This window comes from Tamandua tetradactyla, chromosome 3 (genome assembly GCF_023851605.1).
Source record: "Tamandua tetradactyla isolate mTamTet1 chromosome 3, mTamTet1.pri, whole genome shotgun sequence".
Lineage (NCBI taxonomy): Eukaryota > Metazoa > Chordata > Mammalia > Pilosa > Myrmecophagidae > Tamandua > Tamandua tetradactyla.
This window is the reverse complement of record NC_135329.1, coordinates 182,287,755-182,312,734: the sequence shown is the minus strand read 5'-3', so window position 1 is coordinate 182,312,734 and position 24,980 is coordinate 182,287,755. Positions and strand designations below refer to the sequence as shown.

General features: G+C 37.4%; 1 protein-coding gene across 2 annotated transcripts in view; it reads right to left on the bottom strand.

Annotated features, from left to right (window-relative positions):
• The window catches only part of CPO (carboxypeptidase O), a 44,383-nt gene extending 19,689 nt beyond the window's left edge, over positions 1-24,694 (bottom strand). The window contains exons 1-9 of one of the 2 annotated variants that reach the window (XM_077152011.1): positions 24,576-24,694; positions 24,198-24,302; positions 16,512-16,611; positions 14,369-14,470; positions 11,756-11,860; positions 8,524-8,634; positions 7,105-7,195; positions 5,757-5,959; positions 222-306 (exon numbers count right to left, since the gene is read on the bottom strand). In XM_077152011.1, coding sequence (XP_077008126.1) covers positions 222-306; positions 5,757-5,959; positions 7,105-7,195; positions 8,524-8,634; positions 11,756-11,860; positions 14,369-14,470; positions 16,512-16,611; positions 24,198-24,302; positions 24,576-24,679 — 1,006 coding nt within the window. In that variant the 5' untranslated portion in view covers positions 24,680-24,694. The remainder of the gene's footprint in view (positions 1-221; positions 307-5,756; positions 5,960-7,104; positions 7,196-8,523; positions 8,635-11,755; positions 11,861-14,368; positions 14,471-16,511; positions 16,612-24,197; positions 24,303-24,575) is intronic. The other variant, XM_077152012.1, reaches the window with a different exon arrangement.
• Between the last annotated feature and the right edge of the window lie 286 nt (positions 24,695-24,980).

Here is a 24,980-nt window from a genome sequence, read left to right as displayed (position 1 = left end):
TGATCCAATGAATTAATGTTCCATTTTAGCTTACACCTTATCCCCAGAGAGCATAATTCTGGATTTGTGGAGACACCATTTTATCCTTGGTCATTTTGATATGTACAACTCCTTGTTGATTCCAGGAACTCTTCTATCTTTCTCCTGCCCACATGCCTTCCAAGGTCCACTAAATTCTTTTGTGTCTTAGTTATTATTGAAGAGACCAAAAAGATACTTACGTAAAATATCTGCACTAGATCCAACTCTAAATTTAGTTCCATGCTTTGCTTGCAATGCTTTTGCTGCTTTCTGTCCAACTTGAATCTGTAGGTAGGAAATGCAGACAGATATCTAATGCTAAAGTAAATTCAACAATCCAGAGGGTTTGGTATTTCGTCCAGATCCATCTCTGGAGTTCCATACTAACGTTCCAACTTCCTATTGGACATCTACACCTGTATAATCTGTTGGTGCTCAGACTTAACATGCTCAAATTCAATTTCATCATCTCCCCCATTAAAAAAGCTATTCCTCTCATATTTCTGATCTATCATGCTTCCCCAAACACACTTGTGAAGTCCCACGATCATCTCTGACTCTCCTTCTCTCACAACTTCCCACTCTGAAATAGTTACCAAATTCCATTTCCAGTGCCATCATCTTAGTTCACATTCGTTACCTCTAAACTGGACTGTTGTCCTCTTCTAATGTTTCCCTTCTTCTCACCAACTTCTATTCCAATTGATCCTATCTGTCTTCTAGATTAATTTTTGTGAACTAGAGCTGTCATCATGATCCTGCAGAAACTCTGTTAATAATCTTGTTGTCCATTGAGTATAGTACAAACCTTCAGTCTAGTTTTTTGAGATCCTACACCCTATGGTCCTAACCCACCTGTGGTAAGATGAAAAACGAAATGGAACCCCAAAGATATATTCACTTCCTAATTCTTGGAATCTGCAAACATTTCCTTATATGACAAAAGAATAAATATTACCTTAAATGGAAAAATATGGGATTAAATTAAAGATCTTGAATGGAGGAGCTTATCTTATATTACCCAGGTGAGCCCTAAATGCTTCACATGTGTCCACAGGAGAGAGCAGCAGAGGGAGAGGAGAAACACAGAGAAAAGGAGGAGGCAATGTGACCACAGAGGTAGAGATTGGAGTGATGCGATGTGGTCACAAGTCAAGGAATGCCAACCGCCCCCAGAAGCCGGAAGAGGCAAGGGATGGCATCTCCCCTAGGGCCTCCAGAGGGAGTGTAGCCTGCCAAGTTCTTGATTCTGGCCTCCAGAACTGTGGGAGAATAACTGTCTAGTGTTTTAAGCCACCCGGTCAGTGGTAATTTGTTACAGTAGCCACAGGAAAATAATACACCACCTTTCCAACCTTGTATTCTATGCAGCCACCCTAGATTATTGTCAAGCTCAAATTCACCCACCATTCCCTAGACATGTTTCATGTTCCTCAACCTCTTTATCTTTGCCCAGAATATGCCCTCACCCTGGGATGCCTCACCTCTTACCATGCCTGTTAAAAATCTAACCAACCTCAAAGGACTTTCTTAAAGGCCAATTTCTTCATGAGGCCTTTCCTGATCATCATAACTGGATTCTATCTTGCCCCACTTTTAATATCTCATAGCTCTTTTTTTCACCCCATTTACTACTAATCTCCTTATTTTGCCTTGTTTATGGGTATTTGATATTGTGTCTCATAAGCTCATAGAATTTCAGAGCTAGAAGTTACACCTTTCCCCACCCACCACAATGCCACCCTACTACACTGGAAAACCCTCAGAGCTAGATGATTTTTAAAATCTGGTCTTACTCTTTATAGAACTTTTCCTGAGATTAGAGTCACTAACTGAGGTCCGACTATATTGACTGTGTTTTTTGACCCTTTGAAATATTTCCCTACTTACCCTTGTGACAGGTCTTCTAAGTATTTCCCATCTCTGGGTCCCCATTGCTTTCTCTACTCACCTGTTGGTATATCTCATTATTTCCCCTTAGAGTCCAAACAAACACCTCCAAAATCCCCTGCCTATTCCACCTCTAGACTGTGATGCACAGTTGCTTTCCCCCTTAGGACAGCATGATGCCGGAGCCTCCCCTGACTGCATTTGCTGGTGGGTCAGCTCTCCTAGCTCCTGACTAGCAGATTGATCTAGTGTTAGCTCCTGTCTCTCATTTTGTGGCTCTGCTGGTGCTTGGGCAGAGTGGTTCCAGGCACAGTGACATTCAGAAGGAAGGCTCTGAAATACAGTAGGTGGCAGGGGACAGGGGGTTACATGCCACAGATGTTGGCAGCACCCTTAGAGCATTTGGGGCTTTCTGTGTGACTAAGATAAACAACAACAAAACATTAAATTGGACATATTTGCTAGTTTTTTGCCTCATGCTCCCTCACTACTGACAAGTCTTTATTCAGATAGTCAGCTTTTCCATATCTACCTGAAAAGAGATCTGAGTTTTCCAGTTCAATTCCTGGGCTTGTGATGTCCAGAATTGAAATAATGGATAGAGAGGGTTAAAGGAATGCAAGGAATAAAGCTGGTTTAATCATTTACATTGGAAAGAGATACAAGAGCTGTTCGTAGAAAAAAATTATAAGAGGGAGAGAAGACTCAAAAAGGGGATTTCGGAGAGAGAAATTCTAGTAAGGAATTGAGAGTGAGGGTTGGAGAGAAAGAGTTTTGATGTGCGAGTTAAATTAAGGCAAGAGCCCTGGGAAGCACTTGCTGTGATTTATCAACTATACCCTCTTTTGAAATTATTTCAGTGTGTCTAGTAGAGATCTGACTTGCTTTTAATTATCTGTAATGCCCGTGTGTTTCTTTGAATGGAACTCCATGCTAACTGGGCCATATGGGGACTTGGCTTTCATTTGGGTTACAAGGATCAACCCTAGACAACATTTTCCATCTCAAGCATCCTTGAGTTTACATTTCTTTCTTGCAGTTCACCACAGTCAACTACTCCTTCTTCCTGTCACCAACCTCTACTTATTTTGTCCCTTTTAGTTCCCTTTACTCAAATCCTGACCATGGGGTGGGAAACAGCCTCCCTTATTTTCCCTTTCTTTGTTGACAAGTAGCTTCTGAAATGTTTTCAGGTCAGGATTCCAGTAGCAATTACTATGGGGAAGGTATATGAGTGAGAAACAACACATGTGAAAAATGTACATGTCATCCTTAGGCTACAGGTCCTTTCTGAGAAGATGACATGGAAATCCCCTAGACTTCTGACTTTGGTTTCTATTTCTGGGGGTGGAGTCGCTAATCATACCTCTCTCACTTATGACAACACACTGCAAGACCATATTATAGAGCCAATTTCTCTGTTTGCCCTTCTTAGACTAAAAATGCTTTCTAGTCAAAAGAATAGCTACCCGTTTGCCAGTAGTATAAAATTTACATTGCTAAAGGCCTCCAGGCTAGCTAACAGCTCCTTCACTGGGTCCAGAGAATTTCCTGTAGGCATAACTTCAAAGGTAGGCACACAAAAGGATGACTAGGCCCTGCAGAGTGTGTGTGTGTGTGTGTCAGAGAGTGAGGGGGGGACAGGGGAATTTGGGGTGAGGTGAAAGGGTTGATGGGGGAAGAATATCAGCATCTTAAAAATTAGGATTATTACACTGATGCTAAATTCCAGAACAATTTAGATAGTTTTTATATATAGTTACATTCCCCTACATAGTGATTACCAACTTGTCCCAGTATAATATCTACCATGGTATCTAGGAATTTGGGGGTTTGTCAATTTATAGAAATTAATTACTAGTGTCCAGTGGTTGTGAATAATACTAGAAAAAGGGAACCTTCTTGGAACAGTTGATTTGATCCTATGTCTTTGTGAACTCTTCCAAATCCTACCCTCAACAACCCAGAAGTACAGCTAGGTAGTTTCAATAAGGCTGATACACGGTAACAAAATTCTCGCATTATATTTTTATAGAAAAGTCTTGGACATAGATATTTATGCTAACTCTTCAGCTCCTGTGACAGTAAGAGATACAGAATTGAAGCAATGTATCTCAAATCGATTTACCAATTGCTGAAGGAGTTGCCAGTAACTTCCTTCTAAGAGTTACCTTCCATTGCCCCAGGTCACTTAGGTGCAGTGCTCTAACCAGATAGCCATCAGCCACACAAGACTGTCTATCGTTTGAGTATAAGCCTTGCAAAATGGTCATGCAGTGAGTGTTTTCCTGAACTAAAAAGGGAGTGAAGTTTTCAGGAAAAATGGTGAGGTACTACAGGCCTCCTTTTTCCTCTTGGCAGAAAGCCCCCTTCTTTCAAAGAGTCATAATAGTCTTTCTGTGAAGTTCATTTGTGTTAATCATGAATCCTTTAGACAGAAAGTAAATATCTACAGCACATGTCACAGAAACGGGGGGATTAGGGGAGTTCTTGGTTTCTTAACTGAAATCTCTGTTCCTGCAGTCTTCTTTACTGAAGAATGGAACTTGTGGGGCTCAAAAACGAGGAGAGAACAAATGAGACACTGTTGACTGAGTATATCGAATGATAAAAGACCCCATAAGTTGCAAACCCTTCCTGAGTTAGGAGAGGCAGTGTGAGGTAATGGAATGAAAGTGGCCTCTGGAGTCTAAAGACATGAGGCCAAGCTCTACCATTTACTGTACATGGGAGTTTGGGAAATTTATTTAACTCAAGTTCTCTGTTTCCACATCTTCAAAATGGGCTTATTATATCTCCATGAGGGTCAAACGTAAAATCCCTTTGGGAATTCTAAAGTTCTGGACAAATGTTAGTTATTTATAAATTTGCAAGATTATCATGTAGTACAAGTGATCTTGGAGTAAGAAAGGGGAAAAAATTGCGAGAAAGATACTGAAACACTGCCAGACTATTTTTACTTCTGGGGGAAAGGACTCCTTCCAGCAAAGATCTACAGTAGCTTTTCTTCTGGTGCCTAGGCCTGTGCTGCATGTGTCATGTTCCAGTGGGAGAGGGGCAGGAGGTATAGCAGACCCAATAGTTCACCTGGCATCATCTTAGTGCTAGCTTGGCCCTCATTCTATCCAAACTATGACTGATAATGAGATAGTTTTAAACCTTTTGATTTGTACCTATTGTTCTTGGTATTTACAAAAAGGCAAAGAGCCAAATGCTTCTCAGCAATTCTGCCCACCAGAGATTTGGTAAACACAGCCTGGAGAAGGCCTTGGGATGAGATAAAACGGTTTCCCTACCCCAGCATTCCTTTTGCTGTTACTTCCCCTTAAGAAGAATCCTAAGCAAAAACTAAGCAGGAAGAGTTTAGAAGCAAATAAAGCATTGTGTTTAGCAGAGAAGAGAGCAGATATTATTCAGCCATGTTATTTTAGAAATGCCATATTCCACTAACAGCTGGCAAGTTCTTTAAAGCTTTAAAGAACACAGTTCAAAAACTGTAATTGCTGAACAGGGCTTCAAGAGAATTTTACAAAAATGGAAGAGCATTCCTGCAGATTATTAACATAATAATCTTATTTATATTATAGGCGAATATCTAAGATGTCTCCCAACTTGACACTTTTCGAAGCAAGTAGTTAATTAACGTGGGGTAAAGCAGCATTTAACCTGAAACCTTCCCAGCAGTCTTCTGGCATAGTGCAAAACACAGGAGAAAGAAAATAATGAAGAACAGAGAGAACAAAACGGGGAGGAGCTGGAGCCCAAATCTTGAAAACGGAAATCAGGAAAAGGCAGGCAAGGGTCCTAGTGAGACACTACTAGAGGCCTCCGTGCAGTGGTCTTACCAGTTCTTCATGGTTACTTGGTTTGTTTTGGGTGTAGCCATAGGGAGTGAGAATCAGCTGCCCGTAAGCGTGTATGGTTAGGAAGCACAAAACGTTCTCCTTCTTGCTCTCTAAAAAGGTAGAGACGGCTTTAGTCTCTGGTTCAGACGCTGGTCCAGTCCCACAGAATGTCAAATGCTGGCAGTTTCTAGATGCACCGACACCTGGAATACACAGGAAACCACAACGAAGGCAAATATGATCACAACCCAGGGCAGCGGGTCATCCTTGTGGGGCCATCTGTGGATGTAACCAGAGATCACCCTTTCTTGTGTAAGTTGGTCCCGGTACCCTATGGGATAGTCATTCAAGGAAGAATTCAGAAAGGCAGACGTTTGAATTTAGAAACAAACTGCACGCTTGTATGGCCCAGAAAGGAAGACACAAAATGGAATGGCATTTTCAGTACTCTTTTACTTCCAGCTTCCAAACCTGTTTGGTGGGTCCTGAAACAAACAGTTGGAATCTAGCTTTCAGGGTTCCTAGGTCATGCTCCAACCTAGTGGTGTTGGCCCAGATCCCTCCCTCTCTCTTTCTCTCTCTTTCACTGCTTTACTGGCTCAAGTTACATTAGGACTATTTTGCATGAACATAAGTGACTCTCCTCATTAATAATAATAAAGATCACTGCTTGAGCCCCTCTTACATGCTAAGCATGGGGCTCAGCCCCTTCTCTGGGTTGTCTCCTTGAATGCTCACAGCAACCTGTTGGCAAGGTGGTATTACTATGGCCTACATTTTAAATAAGAGACTGAAGCAGAGAGATGAAGCAGTTTTCCCAAAGCCACCCAGCTACCAAGTCTGGATTTAATCCTTGCCTTCTGGTTTTTAAACAGACTGCTTTTAACCATCCTTGTCTCTTTATTCGCTTCCAATTCACTGGGCATATTTGGGTTCAGCAGCACGAAAATTCCTTAAGGAAACATGTTTGTCTTGTTTACTGCCTACCCTCCACCCTTGTCTCCCTGGGAAATAACCTGCAATGATAATTCTCTAAATTTTCTTTTCTCTATGACAACTTAAATATTTACAAACAAAATGATGGATTTCAAATATATTCAGATTGGTTTAGGTCTCCTTTGCCCTTGTTTATCCAATTTCACTGAAGGGAACCTTGCATTTGAGTTCTTACTGCATAGATAATAACATCTTTTGGAAGGAAATAAAACTGGTCAGGAAGCCTAGAAAAAGCTGTACGAAATTAGATGTTTATTTAAAAAAATTATACCTCTTGTAATTCATTCACCTCTTTCCTTGCTTCTATGCTCTATTTTATAGTCATCAATTCATCTAGTAAATATGTACTTACTACACCAGGATGCATTGAAATTTCTATTGAGATCTGTTCCAAAACATGTGCCATTATTATGGGATGCACGGGATTTTCTCCAAAAACGATCCTGCAACAGAGGAAAATAGAATTTTGCTATTCTAAGATTTCATAAATCACAGTGTTGGGATGATAAGTGGTCCTCAAGCATGAAAGATGCTTCCTAGGATTATATGTCTGGAAGAACTTACCTTTAACATTACTCAGCTTGCCCATATAATTTTTGATCTTGCAGATGGACTAGCAACACCCAATAATAGGAACATCTGTGCAAAAGTGTATATACATGTAAACAATCAAATTGGAGGAGGCTTGCTCTTAACAAGCAGATTAGCAGCGCCTGTGGACATGTGCTGCTGAACCAGGGAAAGCTTCAGAGTTGTTTCTTAGGTTCAAGTGATGCAGGATGAAAGAGAAATAGCATGGCAGATGGGAAAAAGCTGTTCCAGGTGCATCAGAAATGATCTTTGCACATTTCTGGAAGCAGAAGACTGATGAATTGAGATGAGAATGAAGACACGTTTCACCAACGAGCACAGAAGGAGAAGCTTGACTCAAACAACAGGCCAGCAAGTGATGGAGAAGGGAGAGAAAGTAATATAATCTAGGAATCAGGAGCCAATTGAAAATAATATGCTTTAGAAACTTGTTAAGAGAAAGTTGTCTGCTAAGACTATGAGATGTTCCCCACCTGTTAAGAATGATAACATTGAAAAATGAAAGCCAGTTTCATATTAATACATCCTTTATTTCTCCTCATGCTTTTAGAACTGATTTGAGATGGATATAGGTTTATGAATTTTATACCAATACAATTCTGATAGGGTGGCAGTCAATTCATAAACATGAATTTAAGGAGATGGAAGAGGAGAAAGATTGTTAAGTCTGTCTGGAAAACTGGGAATATGACAAAAAATGGATATATACATGAATGTGGTTAAGGGGGGAATTTTAGGTGGTATATATGTTACTAGAATTTTTTTTAAAAGCATAGGACTGTACAACACAATGAACCCTAATGACTATAGTTATAATTATAATACTATATCTAATTGCACTATAGTACAATTATAATATTCTCTCATCAATTGCAACAAAGGTACCACACTAACACAAAATGTTAATGGGAACTCTGGTTCTGCATGTTTTTCTGTAAACCTACAACTTCTCTAATAAAGACAAACAGAAAATAAACATGTGCTGGACTTCAACTCTGAAAAAGCCTCAGGCCCCCTAAATCCTAAACCTCACTTAAATTGTCAACTTAAAAAAAAAAAAGCTGATTTTCATCTCAAATGGTTTTTTTTCCCTTGTGCAACATGAAAAGACAGAAAGAGAAAGGACCTGAGTCGAACTTTGGTTCATAAGCTCCTCCAAGGACAGGTTTGGTGTACTCACAGTTGTCCAGGTGTAGATATAACCATCTATGTTAAGAACAGGAAGCACGTAGAGGTCCAGGACCCTAAGGAATCTGTTGATCCTTGCATTGGCTTTGTAGTTTTGTAGAACCTGGAAATTAAAAAAAAAAAGAACTATTTGGAATGATACTCGGAAAAAGTCTATTCACTCTTGAATTTCCAACAATTTTAACTTAATTGTAACAAGTGATTGTACATTTCACCCCCAATCCCAAACTCTGCCTCAATTGCCCTATCTTTATGGTTATGGTTCTAAAACTTTGGCAGGCGTCAGAAGCACCAGAGAGCTTGCTAAAACAGCGACTTCTGGGCTTCACTACCGACTCTCCTCCAAGTTTCCAATTTACTAGGTCTGAGGTGGAGCCAATGAACTTGGATTTCTCACAGTTGAGGGTGATGCTGCTGGCCCGAGGAACCACACCTGGAGAACTACCACTTGTGGGTTTCTTTCTGTGTGAGTTTCTGAAAAGACTAAAAAAAAGTATTTTGTATTTCTTTTAAAGTTTTCTTATTTTCCTCAAAGGAGGAATATAGATAGCATATAAAAGCCCATTTTGCCAGGTATTTTCCATATGCTAAATCTCCTAATCCACCCAATAGACCTATGAGTACTCATTTCATTTTCCTTTTATATTTGAAAAACTAGGGGTCTTAATATATATTTTTAAATGCCTAGGATTATTAGAAAGAGGCAGAGAGGTTTTAAATTCATCTTTGACTCCCAAGGTGTATTTTCTTCTACTTTAATGATATTTAACTTGCAATTATCATAATTTTTTGAAGCACAAGAAAGAAATCTAATTTAGTTTGCAACAAAGCTACTAATTAATTCCATTTCACTTGGGGTGAAAAGGTGGCTCAGTAAAGAGTTGCATCATCAGCACATGAAAGAAGCACAGCTCACTAAATAGTCAAGAAGTGGCAAGGAGAGAACTTCCTCAACATGATAAAGGGCATTTATTAAAAACCCACAGTGAACATCATACTCAATAGTGAAATACTGAAAGCTTTCCCTCTACAATCAGGAACAGAAAAGGATTTCTGGATGGGCCACGGTGGCTCAGCAGGTAAGAATGCTTGCCTGTCATGCCTGAGGACCTGGGTTTGATTCCCAGTGCCTGCCCATGTAAAAAACAAAAAAAAAAAAAAAGAAAAGGATTTCTATTTTCATGACTACCATTCAACATTGTATTAATAGTTCTAGCCAGAGCAATTAGGCAAGAAAAAGAAATGAAAGGTATCTGAATTGGAAAGGAAAAAGTAAAACTATCTCTATTCACAGATGACATGCTCCTCTATATAGAAAATCCAAAAGAATCCTACTGCAAAGGAAAACTACTAGAGCAAATAAATGAATTCAGCAAAATTGCTAGGTAAAGATAAACATGCAAAAATCAATTGTGTTTCTGTACTTTAGCAATTAACAATCAAAAAGGAAATTAAGAAAACAATTTCATTTGTAACAGCATCTAAAGGAATAAAATATCCAGAAATGAATTTAACCAAGGAAGAAAAAGTCTTGCACATTGAAAACTATAAAACATTGCTGAAAGAGATTAAAGACCTAAAAATGGCAAGACATCTCATGTTCATGACTGGAAGACTTAATATTGTTTAGATGTCAATACTACCCAAAGTGGTCTACAGATTTGGTACTATAGCAATCAAAATTCCAAACCCCCTTTTTTTTTTTTTTTTTTTTTGCAGAAATGAAAAAGCTGACCCTCAGATTTGTATGGAATTGCCAGGGGCACTGAATAGCCAAAACAAATTTGGAAAAGAAAAACAAGTTGGAGGACTAATACTCTCTGATTTCAGAGTTTACTGCAAAGAAACAGTAATCAAAATAGTGTGGTACTGGCATAAAGATAAGCATATAGAACAAAAAAATAGAGTTGAAAGTCCAGAAATAGACCTACACATCTAAGGCCAACTGATTCTTGACAAAGATGCAAAATATCTTATTCCCCTATGGGGAATGAAGTATCTTCTTCACTAAATGGTGCTAGGAAACCTGCATGTCCACATGCAAAAGGATGAAGTTGGACCCTTAACTCACATCATATAAAAAATCAACTCAAAATGACAAGGACCTAAATATAAACGTTAAAGCCATAAAACGTTAAAACCTTAGGGAATAACATAGGGGCAAATTTTAATAACCTTGGATTCAACAATGAATTGCTAGAAATGACACCAAAAAGCAGGAGCAACAAAATAAACAATAAATAAATTTCACTTTATCAAAATCAGAAGTTTTAATTATCAAAGGACTTCATTATGAAATTGAAAAGACTATCTACAGAACTGGATAAAATAGTAGTAAATCATATGTCTGATAAGAAATTAATACTCAGAATACATAAAGAACACTTCCAACTGAGTAACAAAAAGACAAAAAAACCCAATTAAAAAATGGGCAAAGAACTTGAACAGTTTTCCAAAGAGAATATACAAATAACTAACATGCAAATGAAAAGATGCTCAACATCATTAGCTACCAGGGAAATACAAATTAAAACCATAACAAGATATCACTTCAATCCCACAGAGATGACTATTATTAATAAATAAATAAATAAATAAGTAACAAGTGTTGGAGAGAATGCAAAGAATCTGGAACCCTTCTGCACTGTTATTGGGAATGTAAAATGGTGCAGCCACTGTGGAAAGCAGTGTAGTAGTTTCTCAAAAAGTTAAATATAGAATTACCACAGAAATTCCACTCCTAGGCATAAAACCAAAGAAATTGAAAACAAGACCTAAACATATACTTGTGCACCAATGCTCATATTAGCATTGTTCACAATAGCCAAAAGGTAGAAACCATCCAAATGATAATGAACATATGAATGGGTAAAGAAAATGGTACATAAACACAATGGGATATTACTCAGCTGTTAAGAAGGAAGGAAGTTCTGAGACATGCTGCAACATAGACAGACCTTGAAAACTTTATATTGAGTGAAATAAGCAAGGCACCTAAGGACAAATACTGTATTATTGCATGTGTATGAAATATCTAGAAATAGTAAATCTGTAGAGACAGAAAGCAGACTAGAATTTACCAGGGGAGGCAGGGAAGGGAGAGTTGCTGCATGGTGGATATAGAGTGGTTGAAATTTTGGAAATTAAAAAATATATATTTTTTAAAGTAGCAGCAGGTGTTTTCAAGGGTGGATTGCTATTATAAGGAAATTAAAGGCACTTACTTCTTTCACAAACCATTGGCAAAAAGCTGGGGCAATCCATTCCCTGGCATGAATTCCACAGTCCATCCAAACGATCTTCTTGGGGTTTTCTGATGGTTGGCTGATCTAGAGAGGGCATTTGGCTCTATTACCAAACAACAACTTATTGTCATAAACCACCAAACCTGTCCAAAGTTATCAGGTTTTTTTATTCTGCTAGTGGTAACTTCCTTACTCAGCCCCGTGGTAGCAAGCGGGTGGCAAGGATGTCAAGAGAAACACCCACCAACATGATCTTCTCAGGTCCTCATGCTCTCCCACTGTAGTTACCTTGTTTGCTGTTCTTAGGACCATGTGCTGGCTCCCCATGTCACCTATCCAAAGTCCCATTTTCCCTGTATCTTAAATGATTCCCTAAGTATTAATAAAAGCATTGTCCCCACCCCTAATCTACAAGCTAAGAGACAATCTGTATAAACCTTATAGAATCTTAATCTACAGGGTTCACTCAGCGAGATAAAGTACACAGGCGGTAACTTCAAGAGTCAAAGGTAGTTAAAAAGGAATCCTAGTATTTACCTAAATTTCTTGACACTGTGAAGGAATGCAAATACAAAGTCCCCTGCAGGACTTCTTATATTTCCCTTCCCCTTAGAAACTCCGCCACCCCCAGCCAACTTAATTTCTTCCCTCCCTGTTTGTTACTCATGTCCGTCAGCTCATCCTCACTCCAGCAATAAAGATCTTGTTCTTCAACAGGGTAGATAGGAATTAACCCACAATTATGGATCCTCTTTGGTAGAGAAGAGGCTGTAAACGCACCAATGTTTGTAATAGCCACATCTGTTTTGGGTTTTACGTGGCCTGAGCCAGTACCATTTAGTGAAAGCCTTGAGAGCTTGGCCGATGAAGGTTCTCTCCCTCTATAAGAGAAACTCAAAAATCGAGATAAATGGACTTGATCCATCATATTCAAGGAACTTTCTCCTTTGTGCCTCACCCATTTTCAAAGCTGTCCGCACAGCTCTTAATTCCTATTTATTTCTTAATTCTCTCTTATAATAGTCCCATTTATGAGTACATGTATATTATATATTTATCCTTATTGTCTCCTTCTTATGTACTCAATCTATTCTTTACAATATATCCCAGGCAGAGGATGCTCAGCTGTCTCTGTCTAGCTGAATCAGCTTATAGTTTGTTGGCCTATGGAAAAATCATGTAAGCAGGTATTGCATGCTCAATATATCAGTCAGTCAATCAATCATTCAATTCCTGGGTAAATTCAATTTCAGAGCCAATAGATTGGTTTGTAATTGTAGATAACTCTGAAAATTGGGGGGTTGCTTTTTAATCAATATGTCTACAATAAGTAATGGGAGGGCAATTAATTAGAAATGCTACTGCTTAATGCCAAACCATCTTGGCAGTGGTTCTTGAAGAAGTCCTGGCTTAGCAGGGTCAGCATTGCCTAGGAACTTGTTAGAATTGCACTGTGGCGCTATAACTAGAGCAGACATTAGAATGACCCAGAAGAGTATTCATGTAGAACAGATTGCTGGGTTCCACCCCAAGAGTTTGTGACTCAGTCGACCTGTGGTAGCACCAGAGAATGTGCATTCCTACCAAATACCCAGGGGATGCTGATGCTGCTGGTCCAGAGACCACACTCTGAGGACCAGGGGTTTGGTGAGGTGGGTGTCAACTCTGGCTACATTTCAGGATCATCTAAGAGTTTTTAAAGCATTCTATTGCCTGAGTCCCATACTGGACTATTAAATCAGAATTTCTGTGGGCAGGACCCAGACATCAGTATTACTTGGCAGTTCTCCACACTTTTTTAATGTGTAGCTACAACTGAAAATCAATTTGGTCCCAAAGACTTTTCAACATGTCACATTCAAAAGGGAAAGGGGGACCTGGAGATACGGCTATTACCCTGCCTATGTTACTATCTGGCTCTGTGACCTTGTTCTAGACACTTCATTTCTCTTTGTACCCTCAACTGTAAAATGAAAGAGTTAAATTGTTTGTGGGTTAAAAGAAAAATTGTTTTGAAAAAAACAGTATCTTCCAAAGAACTCAAAATACTGATGAAGAGAGAACTGTCTCTGATGGAAGCATGAGCAGAGGACTTTCCTCATATCTAGCTCCTCCATTCCCACCCCAAAGGACCACCACAGACATTGGGCATTCATAGAGCACAGGTTGAAAACCACTCAACTAGAGCAGCTAAGGTTCTGTCCAGCTGTAACGTTCTTGATCCTAAATTGCTCAGTCTTGGTGGGGATGAGGGAGGCACAGCATGGAAAAAAACTGAGCGATGAGCACTTCCTCTTCCTGGCTTTACTTTTTAAAGTCCTACCCCCATCACCCCAGCTATCCATTCAAATTCTTTTTGCCCCAGAACTCGATTCCACTCAGATGATTAAGTCTTAAACATCTAAAATTTTGACTTATAAGAACCCAGATTGAGTGGAAAAGGCAGTCTTTCTGCATTAACTCTTCTAACCCTTTTCTCCATTTCTGACATAGAACTCCCAAACAGTTAAAAAAGTAAAAATCCTCGGATGGGAAAGGTGACAGCCTCCTGTCCCCCCACCAAGTAAGGTCATTCTCAGCCTTCTCACTCACCTTCAAATAATACATGGGTCGGGTCTCATAGGTCATCCCTAGGAAATGCTGTGTCACCACTTCCTTGTACTTCTCACTTATCTGGCTCATCCACCGATAGATCTGAAACAGCCAGGAGGATGGTGACTAGCAGAAGATCCTTTATTTGCCTTGGCTTAAGGTAACTGCTTCACTAAGATACTGAAGTCTGTACTTTTTGCTCTGGATTGTCACATCCATGTGGTAAACCAAATAGGAAACTAAACCAATGGACTAGTACCCTCTCCCTTCTTTAAAGATCTACTCAATTAACAAGTTTAGGACACCCTTTTTGAACTTTAACAGCACAGTTATCGAGAATTAACACTTTCAATAATCCACTAAAACACTTTGGAAACTTTCTACAACATCACACTTTTCAAATTGGCCACCAGGTTTCACTTCTGTGTGGCACCGATCGCGATAGATATCTCAGGTCAGGCTTGTTTTGTGGTTCTTCTTCAGTCTTTATGGACTTTGCTAATATTCATGGGCTCAAAATTAGAGAAGAGCTGGCTATGCCCTTCACAGAACATGCCAGCAAAAGTATCCAAGCTCAAATTTATCATTTTGATACAGCCGAGTAGAGCTGAATAGATGCTGATTTAATTGCACATCTTATACCATGTCATACACTTTTGCTTGTAAGTCACTCACCTGGGGTTCTAAAAGGATGAATGGAATAAGAGCATTCACACACAAAAGAAATATTAAGATAGATTCATCAGCAGGTCATAGGATGCCCTTTACACTCAATTTCTATATAGTCAAAATCTCTGAATGACAAGTTATATTAAATAATAATGAACTGGGAGTAATAATGATCCTATTTCAAAATATCTGTATTTTGATTGACATCTTAGCAAAGGATAGCTATAGAAAAAATGTACTGTTATAACAGTAGTAATACCTAAGTGGGTATATTCAGTTCAGTTTTGTCAACTGAAGGGAATAACTCATCACACAGGCATCCTGTGTGCTTCTGTGCTGGGACTGGGTCAGCTGCAGGAACTTTAATTTTGGGGAAGCTACAAATAGTGAGTAGCAGCAGCAGCTATCATTTATTTATTACTTAATCCTTAGCAGGCAGTGTTTTATAAAGCTTATTTCGTTTGCCGCTACAACAATGAAACAATGATGGAAGATAGGTACTAGTTGTTCTGTTATACAGATGAGGAAACTACAGGTCAAAAAGGTTAAATGCCTTGGTCAAGATCAACACACTGAGCAAGTGGCCAACCCAGATGAGAACCCACCTCTGATACCAGAGCCTAAGCTCCCCACTGGCCATTCTGAACCTTGTTCAAAAGCATGGAATCATCAGTACTTTTGGATAACTGTTACAGAAAAAAGACTGAATTCTTTCTTGTACTCTGAAAAAAGTCAGGAAAAGCAATATATTCCATAACGCTGAGTGTAAATTGGTAAAGCATGTTGTAAACTTGCCTGTTAATGTAAAAAATTTAAGCGTACGTATCAGTTATCCCAGAAATTCTATTTTTAGACATTCATACATTAAATTTTTTTTTGCCTAAAAATGTGAAGATATAGATATATATACACACACTCATGCATATATAATAACTAGCTTCTCGCAGAAGCCAGTTTTGAAAATCAGCAAACTTATGTGGCAATATAAATATTTCTTTGGAAAAAAGTTTTCCCCTCTTCAAAATTGTTGCCTGTATCCTCTTCTTTTTAACATTTTCAACTAATATGATTCACTCAGAAAGCTTCTCCTCCTCATGTCCCACACCTAGGTGCAAAATGACCCTGCCCTGTTTAAACCTGCTAAGGACTCGATAAACAAGAGTAAAGATGAATTCTGTTTCACATTCAACCTAACAGAACTCTCACTGAGATAGTCTTTTTCTCCTTTTTCTTTTGGTTGTTGTTAATTTACTTTTTAAATTTCATATTGCCAGGTCTTTTTTTTTAACTTCAACGATGGTGGTGGTGGTGGGGGGCTGGATTGAGGGGACCCCTTGAACTCAGCACACAGGCCGGTCTCCACCACACACCGGTGCTTCTCTAATCCGTGGACAGTAACGATGAACCATGTCCCGCCCCGCCCCCCCCATGGTTCTGAGCTCCAACAGCCTCTCCCACATGGATCCTCGCTCACCTCCCCGATAGGGTGATATTTGTTATAGTTATAGGTCTCCAGGCTCCTCCACGGACTCACTGCCTTATCCACAACCTCGTGTCTCTGCTGTGACAAGGAACTGCAAAGAAAAGAAAGTAGGACAGAAGCAGTGAAGGAACGAGGCACGTTGTGAGAGTCGACAGATTGATGAAGATAGTAGAAAGCAACGTGCCCAGGATTTGGAGCACAAGGGCCCATGCTGGAGTCGTGGTGCTGTCACTAACTATGAGACGTTGGGCAAATCAGTGGGTCACTCTGAGCTGCAGTTTCTTTCTCTGTAAGGAGAGGACACTCATTTCACCCTCTCAGGAGGCTAGGAAAATTCCACCAGATTTTGTATAGATAAAAATACTTTTAAATTTCTAAAATATATAATAGCTTAGCTTTACTGAACTGAAACTTATGAGACAGGCACTATGCTAACCACTTTAAGGCTCATTTACTTCTCTCCAAATTCCTCAGATAGGTACTCTTATTATTCTTATTTTAGAGATGAAGAAACTCAGTTCCATTGAGATTTTCATTGGGATTTAAATGCTGGTGGTTTGAATGAAGACCCTGAAATTTTAATCTCTGTACTGCATATAATAGTAGCAACTAATATTTATGTAATGGCTTATCTTTTAACAAACAGTTTAATAAAACTATTCAGTGCCTCCTTTATACGAGATATTGCACTAACATATAAGGGAATGCATTCATGCACATTAAATTGTTTTATTCTCATTATAACCCTGTGAAGTATAAGTATTCGTGTTTTATAAATGAGCAAACTGAGAAATTATATAATTTGCAGTCACACAGCTAATACTCTATCTCTGAACCACACAAACATTTGATGAACGTTTTCATTCCCTAGCTGAAAAGCTTTATTTAAGCAAGATTTTTTTTTCTGTTGTGAGAGCATGATAACTGTTCATTCATTTACCCAACAAATATTTAGTTAATGATTAGTATGCTTTTGGCACTGGTGGAAGGTTTTGGAGGCACTGGAGTGCGAACTTTTGGCAACCCTGAGTTGCAAGGAAATGGTTAGAGACCTAATTATCCAAACTTTCAAATTTGGAAGCCATTGGGAGTGCCTTAAATGATTTTCAATAATTAATTCAATGATTTTTATCTATATTCCCACATTTTTTCCCTGAACATTCATGATATATACCTGCCCTTTCCTCCAGACTTCATTTCTTTATCTGTAAAATGGGAAGAGTACTAGAACCTTTATAGGATTCTAACAAGCATGAAATAACCGAAGTCATGCTAAAGAAGAAGCATGATTGCTGACATATAGTCACTGCTTAATAAATGTTAAAACACAGTAGTTCAAAACAAAGCAAAAAAAAAAAATTTATTTGCTGCAATGCTGTTAAAAATAAAAATTGTACAGAGAATAATTTAGTCATCCAATTGGTGTTATGCTCAAATAATGCCAAACTACGAAATGCTTTGAAAGAATTAATTAAAGCTCAAGTTACATTCATAATATCTAGAAAACTTTAATAACTGGATTCACTAAATTTTAAAATTTTCTACCTATTTCATTTATCACCATGTACCACAATTAACTACTCTAATGGAAATCAATTTCACTGTGTAATTCTACTATTTTATTGCTTGCAGGCACATTTATTATTGCTAATTGTTACTAATGTTAATAAAAATGTGAATTAAACAGAAGCTCTTTGTCCTTAATATTGTAAATGTTTTATTACATTGTTGAATGAATTTTAACTTATTTAACTTGTCCAAATGAAAATTTAATGATATAGGATTGCCCAAATGATTAAAGCAATAAAAATGATCTTTTTAGGATGAAGTTAAAAGAAACAAATGCTATTAAAGTTGTTATAGTTGGGGAGGAATATATTTCTCCATGTCATTTGGGGACTCATTTCTAATATGTATTATTTGCTGGATTATTTTTTTAATGAGTAGAAGGGCTTCAGAGTGAATAATTTCAATATAAAGATATATATTGGTGAAAGATGTATGTTGATGCAAGTAATATATTGAGACTGATTGCTTTACCAAAATATCATTTTATGAAAAAAATACATATCTCCCCTAGTGTTTTTAAGATTAATAAAAATTCAATTTATACATAACTTTTCAAGAGCACATTTCATATCTCTATCAACTAATCAGCAAATATGTGTGTGTGTTTGTTTAATAAAACTAATTACCCCTTACTGAACATTTTATGCTAGGCACTGGTCAAAGCACCTTATATTATCTTATTTAGCATGTTCAATAGCCCAAATTTTTGTAAACATTATTTTTTTCTAAATTTATTTTAACATTTGTCCCCTCTACTATTGATTTATTTTTAATCCATCTGTTTTATTCATCTGTCCATAAGGTAGATAAAAGAAGCATCAGACACAAGGTTTTCATAATCACACAGTCACATTGTGAAGGTTATATCATTATACAATCATCTTCAGGAAACATGGCTACTGGAACACAGCTCTACATTTCCAGGCAGTTTCTGCCAGCCTCTCTGTTATGCCTTAACTAAAAAGGTGATATCTATTTAATGCGTAAGAATAACCTCCAGAATAACCTCTTGACTCTGTTTGGAATCTCTCAGCCATTGACACTTTATTTTGTCTCATTTCTCTCTTCACCCTTTTGGTCGAGAAAGTTTTCTCAATCCCTTGGTGCTGAGTCCCAGCTCATTCTAGGATTTCTGTGCCACGTTGCCAGGTAGGTCCACACCCCTGGGAGTCATGTCCCACATAGAGAGGGGGAGGGCAGTGTGTTTGCTTGTCATGTTGGCTGAGAGAGAGCGGCCACATCTGAACAACAAAAGAGGTTCTCTTGGGGGTGACTCTTAGGCTTAATTTTAAGTAGGTGTAAACATTATTTTAATTATCAAATAATATTTGATAATTATTCGATGCAAAAGTACTAATGGGTAGCAGTAAAAGAAAAGTAAATTTCTTTCTTACGGATCTTCAAATCTACTTAAGGGAATAGGATATAAATATATGAAAAGCAAAATGACTTACCCATCGAAAAACAAGGCATAACATGTGATAAGCAAGTTCCCATTAACTGCCAATTAAATGGTGCCAGTAAGTGTACTGAGCTTAGGGGAGGCAGAGTTCTGAACTCAAGAACAGCCAATGGTAATACCCAACATTTTATTAACGGATATACATGCAAGTCACTATTCTACGAACTTGCTTTATATATATATATTAATTCATTCAATCTTTGCAATAGCCCTTATGGTAAATACTAGTATTCCAGCTGGTTTGCTTCCAGAAGACTTTGTTGCATAGGCTAAATTATACTTTTATTACATTCTTTAAAAACATAAAATATTTTTTAGTTCATTTCTTTTTTTAAATTGTGATTTGGACCTACTTCCATGTAGTCATTTGGACTACAAAGAGAAAAAATTAGTATCGGCATTATAAAGATGCAGAAAATAAACTTTACTGTTTTTACAGAACTGGGAAAGGAGAGAGAATGAAACCAATGAAAAGGTATCTTTTCAGCCATCCTTTCTCCCTCATTCCCCATGCTGGTTGTCCTGCTAGGAAATAAGATCACTAGAGATGCTTTAGTATCATATTGTAAAAGTAAGAGAGTGGCCCTCTTACTTTTTAAAAATAATTTAAGAACTGTTTGGATGTTTCTTTTTCTCAGTGATCTACTCTCAGTATCGTAGGAAAGTGAAGACACCAAAAAACCAAGCTAGCTATCTGATGAATTCCTGCTTCAACTGCATTGGGATGTCTGGCAATTTCATAATAGAGAGGAGAGTAAATCAAAGGACATGCTCACCCTTTAATATTTGACTTTCCCCTAGGCAATATCTGCAAACTATGCATGGGGCCACCTAAGCCCAGCATTGATAGTATTTATAATTGGCAGCAGATTTTCAAGCCAACCCCTGATGTTCTAATTTCAGGGTAGCACCCTATTTTTCAATTTGCAATGATCAGATTCCAAACATGAAAGGGAATGAGTGGGTCCATCTATTACGCAAAATACTGAACTGTCTGAGAATTTGAGTGAAAGTCCCTTATTTAATATCAGGCTTTAGCATTTAATATCAAATGTTTATCATTTTTATACAAAACTAAAACAATAATTAAGCTTTGTTCAAGTGAATGTTTAAACCAATACTTAGAAAAGGCTGTTTCCTGCTTCTAGGCAATTCCTTGGATGACGCATAATACTAGGCAGAGAGGGAAGGGAAAAACTGGCTAGTCCCACAAATTGCCACTAGTCTCATTTCACCGATCAAATGAAATTATTGTACTCTCTGTATTCTTTTTGAACAGGAACTCGTAAATATTTACCCGAGAAAATGATCCTATGGTACATTACTAATAAATACTGGAGATCAAAGATTATCTAAAGAAATTTTGACTGGAATATATATAAAAAAAGCAAAAATCCAATGAGTATTAAAGCAAATTTTGCATTTTAAAAAACAAAGAAAGGGCGGGCAACAGTGGCTCAATGGCAGAGTTCTTGCCTGCTGTGCTGGAGACCCGGGTTCGATTTCTGGAGGCTGCCCATGCAAAAAAAAAGAAACAGTTCGTGAATATTTCATCATGAGAGTGTGCTTTCAAGCTTTTATTTCTGTTTACAAAAATAATATATACTTATCATGGAAAATCCAGAAAGCATAGAGAGGAGAAAAAGGAGGAGAGGAATACAAAAGAAAAGGAAGGAATAATTCTCAATAATCTCTTCTCCCTGAGTTAACCATTGCTGATGTTTGAGCCTATTTTTTCTTAAGCAGTACAGATTATATTTCAGTATAATTTTATAGTCACTCCTTTGTATTCTTCATTCTGTTAAGAGACATTTCCTCAAACCAATGAAAAATTTTTGTAAACATTATTTTTAATAAATGCATGATATTTCATAAGCATATATTATATGGCATCATTTATTATAGATTGTCTTTTATGTTGGATATTAAAGCTATTTCCCCCCTCTCTTTTCTTTTTTTTTTTTTTTTTGCTATTGGAGGTAATTCTGGAGGTATTAACTTTGTATAAATCTTTTTTGGGGGGTGCATGGTCTGGGAATGTAACCCGGGTCTCCCACCTGAAAGGTGAGCATTCTACCACTGAACCACCTGTGCACCCCCCTTTGCATAAATCTTTGTCCTCATATTGGATTATTTCCTTGACCTACGTTCCAGGAAGAAGAACTAGTAGGTCAAAGAGGATCAACATTTTCAAGGCATTTGATTCAAACTCTAAATCTTGAATGATTATATAGATTCATATTTTTTTAGAGTATAAAATATATATTCAAGAGACCATCTTCCTAAGTGCACAAGAGAAAAATTATAATGCTTGCAATCTTTGTTAATTTTAGATTTTCTAGATTTTCTAGACTATTATCACATATGGTCTCTAGTAAATAAAAACTGTCAAAAATTGCACCTAAAGTATTTTTGGGTTGTTAAGAGTCATTTGAAAGTGAACATTATATCAGTAAATAATAATGAAAATGAAAATAGCCAATAAAGACAAATGAATTTGAGATGTTATTCCCAAGTGTAGACATGAGGAGCCATGCAATGCAAGCTACCCCATTCTTGAGCCTAATCAGTCCTGTAATTTAAACTGGATTTGCAATAATTTTTTAAATAAAAGTTTTATGAATGTTCATTTTAGAATATTTGGAAAATGGAGAAAAGGGGGGAAATCATCAACCAAAGGTAACAATTACCATTTTGAAGCTCTTTTCTTTTTTTCCTAAGCATTTTATTACATTTTGTACTCTGCTTTGTCTTTTTAGCAAAAAAAAATGCAATTAAAAACTTTTAATAACCATCATTCTAATGGATGAATAATATCTCATTGTGGCACATCACATAGCATTTATATAACCTCATAAGGGACATTTAAGTTGTTTCCAAATATGATAATACTTAATATAAAAATAAGACTACATCTCAGTGCATAAAACTTTTTCCATATTTTAGTTCATTTCCCCAATATGGATTTCCAGAAGCAGGGGTGTTCAGTCAAAGGATATGGAAATCTTGATTAAGCAGCTTAATTTATTTGCCATTCAAGTCCTGTGAAATACATGAGTCCTTATCTCTATGTGGGGTCTCAGAAAGGAAAATGAAAGCAGAATCTACTTGAAACTAAGGGAACTATTAGAAAAAAAGAGAAAGAAATGTCAAAATATATTTTGGGCATCACTTAGATCTTGGACCCTGTATGTAACTATATATATATCTGAAATCAGACTGTCTATGAAGGCAGGGGACAAGCTGAAGTCACACAGGAGCAAAAATTGAAATGGATTTCTCTGTTCTGTGAGAGCAAATTCATTGCCAGAGAGGAAACACCTATTATAACCACATACACTTGATGAGTTAAGCCAAAATGTGCAAAATAATGAGCTATGTATGAATCAAGGGAAAATATTCTTTATGCAGAAACTACACACATACACAGAAACACATAGGTTAATATACATTATGTATTTAAAGAAGTTGAATTCATTAAGAAAAGGGGAAAACCACAAAAACAGGCAAATGACATGAAGAGGCAAATAAAAAAAAATCCAATTTAAACTCCAATTCATAAGAGAGAACCCACAAGGGATTGGCTCCCTCAGTGAAGAAAGTCAGTTAATGGATACCTCAATTCTAAAAGAATAAAATGAGTAATAAGCAAGACAAGATATTTAACCTAATTAGAAATTTAAAAAGGCGAAACAAGTCAACAGTGGGTATTTTCCGGTGATCAAATTGACAAACATGAAGTGCTTTCATACACTGTCGTTGGAAGTTTTCTGGAGGGCAGCTGGCAATATGTAGCAAGACCCTTAAATTTTTGTCAGTTTCTACCCAGAAATTCTACTGCTTATAATTTGTATTAGAGAATTACTAAAATATATATATAAAAACTTATGTAGATGTTGTTCATCATTGTACTATTTGTAAAAGTGACAAAGTAGATATCAGCTAAATGTAACTGGTAATATCAACAAATGGTAACAGTGATGGGATATTATCAGCAATTGCAATGTTTGGTAAATAAAGTATAACTGCCATAAAATTTTCTGTAATTTAACTCAAAAATTTCAGCATAGTAGCTTTTACATAATGATCTATATCTATCGCTATCTGTCTTATCTATTTATCTATCTAATCATAAAGCATTATTAGTAATTATCTCTAGGTGAAGAAACTGGTAGTCTTATACATTTTATTCTTAATATATCTTTGAATACTTCTATAGGTAATTCTTACTCATTAAAATTATGTTATTTACTAGTTGAGAAAAAAAAGAGAAAGAAATGTCAAAATAAGTTTTTGGCATTACTTAGATCCTAGACCCTATATATAACTATATGAAATCAGACTGCCTATGAAATGTGGGAAATAGAATTTGCATTATAATTTCTTTTCCTCAGTCATGAATCATGACATATGTACTTGTCATACCTTTTGCCAGAAAATCTTTGTTAGAGAAGTTTTCATTTATTCCAATATTATTAGATAATTTCCAATGATCAAACTTTAGCAATCTTTATTATTCTTATTTCAACGTGGTATGTATGGGTAGGAAGGGGAGATAATTTATCTGCATAGATGTTGAAAAAAAAGCTTGCCATTTAGACAATCTAAATTGTAATGATGAGCCCTTTTTCCCAATTCACACTTACCCATCATATCCCAGTTCCCCGGGAAGCAGCAGCCCCAGGAGGTAAAGCGTCCAAAGCAGGGGCTTCATTTCTCTGCAGACAGAGCTACAAAATCCTGGGCAGCTCCTGCAGTGAATCACGTGTCTCTGAGAAGGAATCAAGGGCTTGGCTCCCACAGTTAAGGTAAGATTAAGATAAGTCAGTGAGTGGAAGCCTCCCCATAAACCAACTTGAGCAGTTGCTTCATTGAGTCCATTGTGTCCTCAAAACAGCTCTTTTTAACCATGGAAAACATTTAACCACATGATATTTCATTTCTCCTCTAAACTAAATTTACACAAACTCATGAGTCCATCAGGTCCAGAAAAAAGTTGCTTCCATATATAAAGTACTCCCTACCCAAATGTGTTTAGGAATCCCTGTCGCCTGTACTCAGGAGTCAAACACCCCTGGTGAATCTTGTGCGCTGCTCTGCTGTGGGCCACTCTGGTCCCAGGGGGCATGGTCAGTATTCAGAATCACCCCTCCCCTCAACAATGGAAGATTCCATTATGGGTCTTCCCTTAACAATAGAAGATTTCTGATGAGCCACATCACTGGCTTCTCACACAAACCCAGGTCTCTCCCAATATCAGCAGTGGAACCAGTTTAAGTCCTCTCCCAAAAGGATTTTTAGACACACCTCTCTCACATAAAGGACTCAAATATCCTGCCACCTTTTCCTGCAAACCTCTATGTCTCGAATGGTAATAGCAAAGGCTCAAGTTAAGATAGGTGTTAAAAGTCTAAGTAAAATTAGTAAGG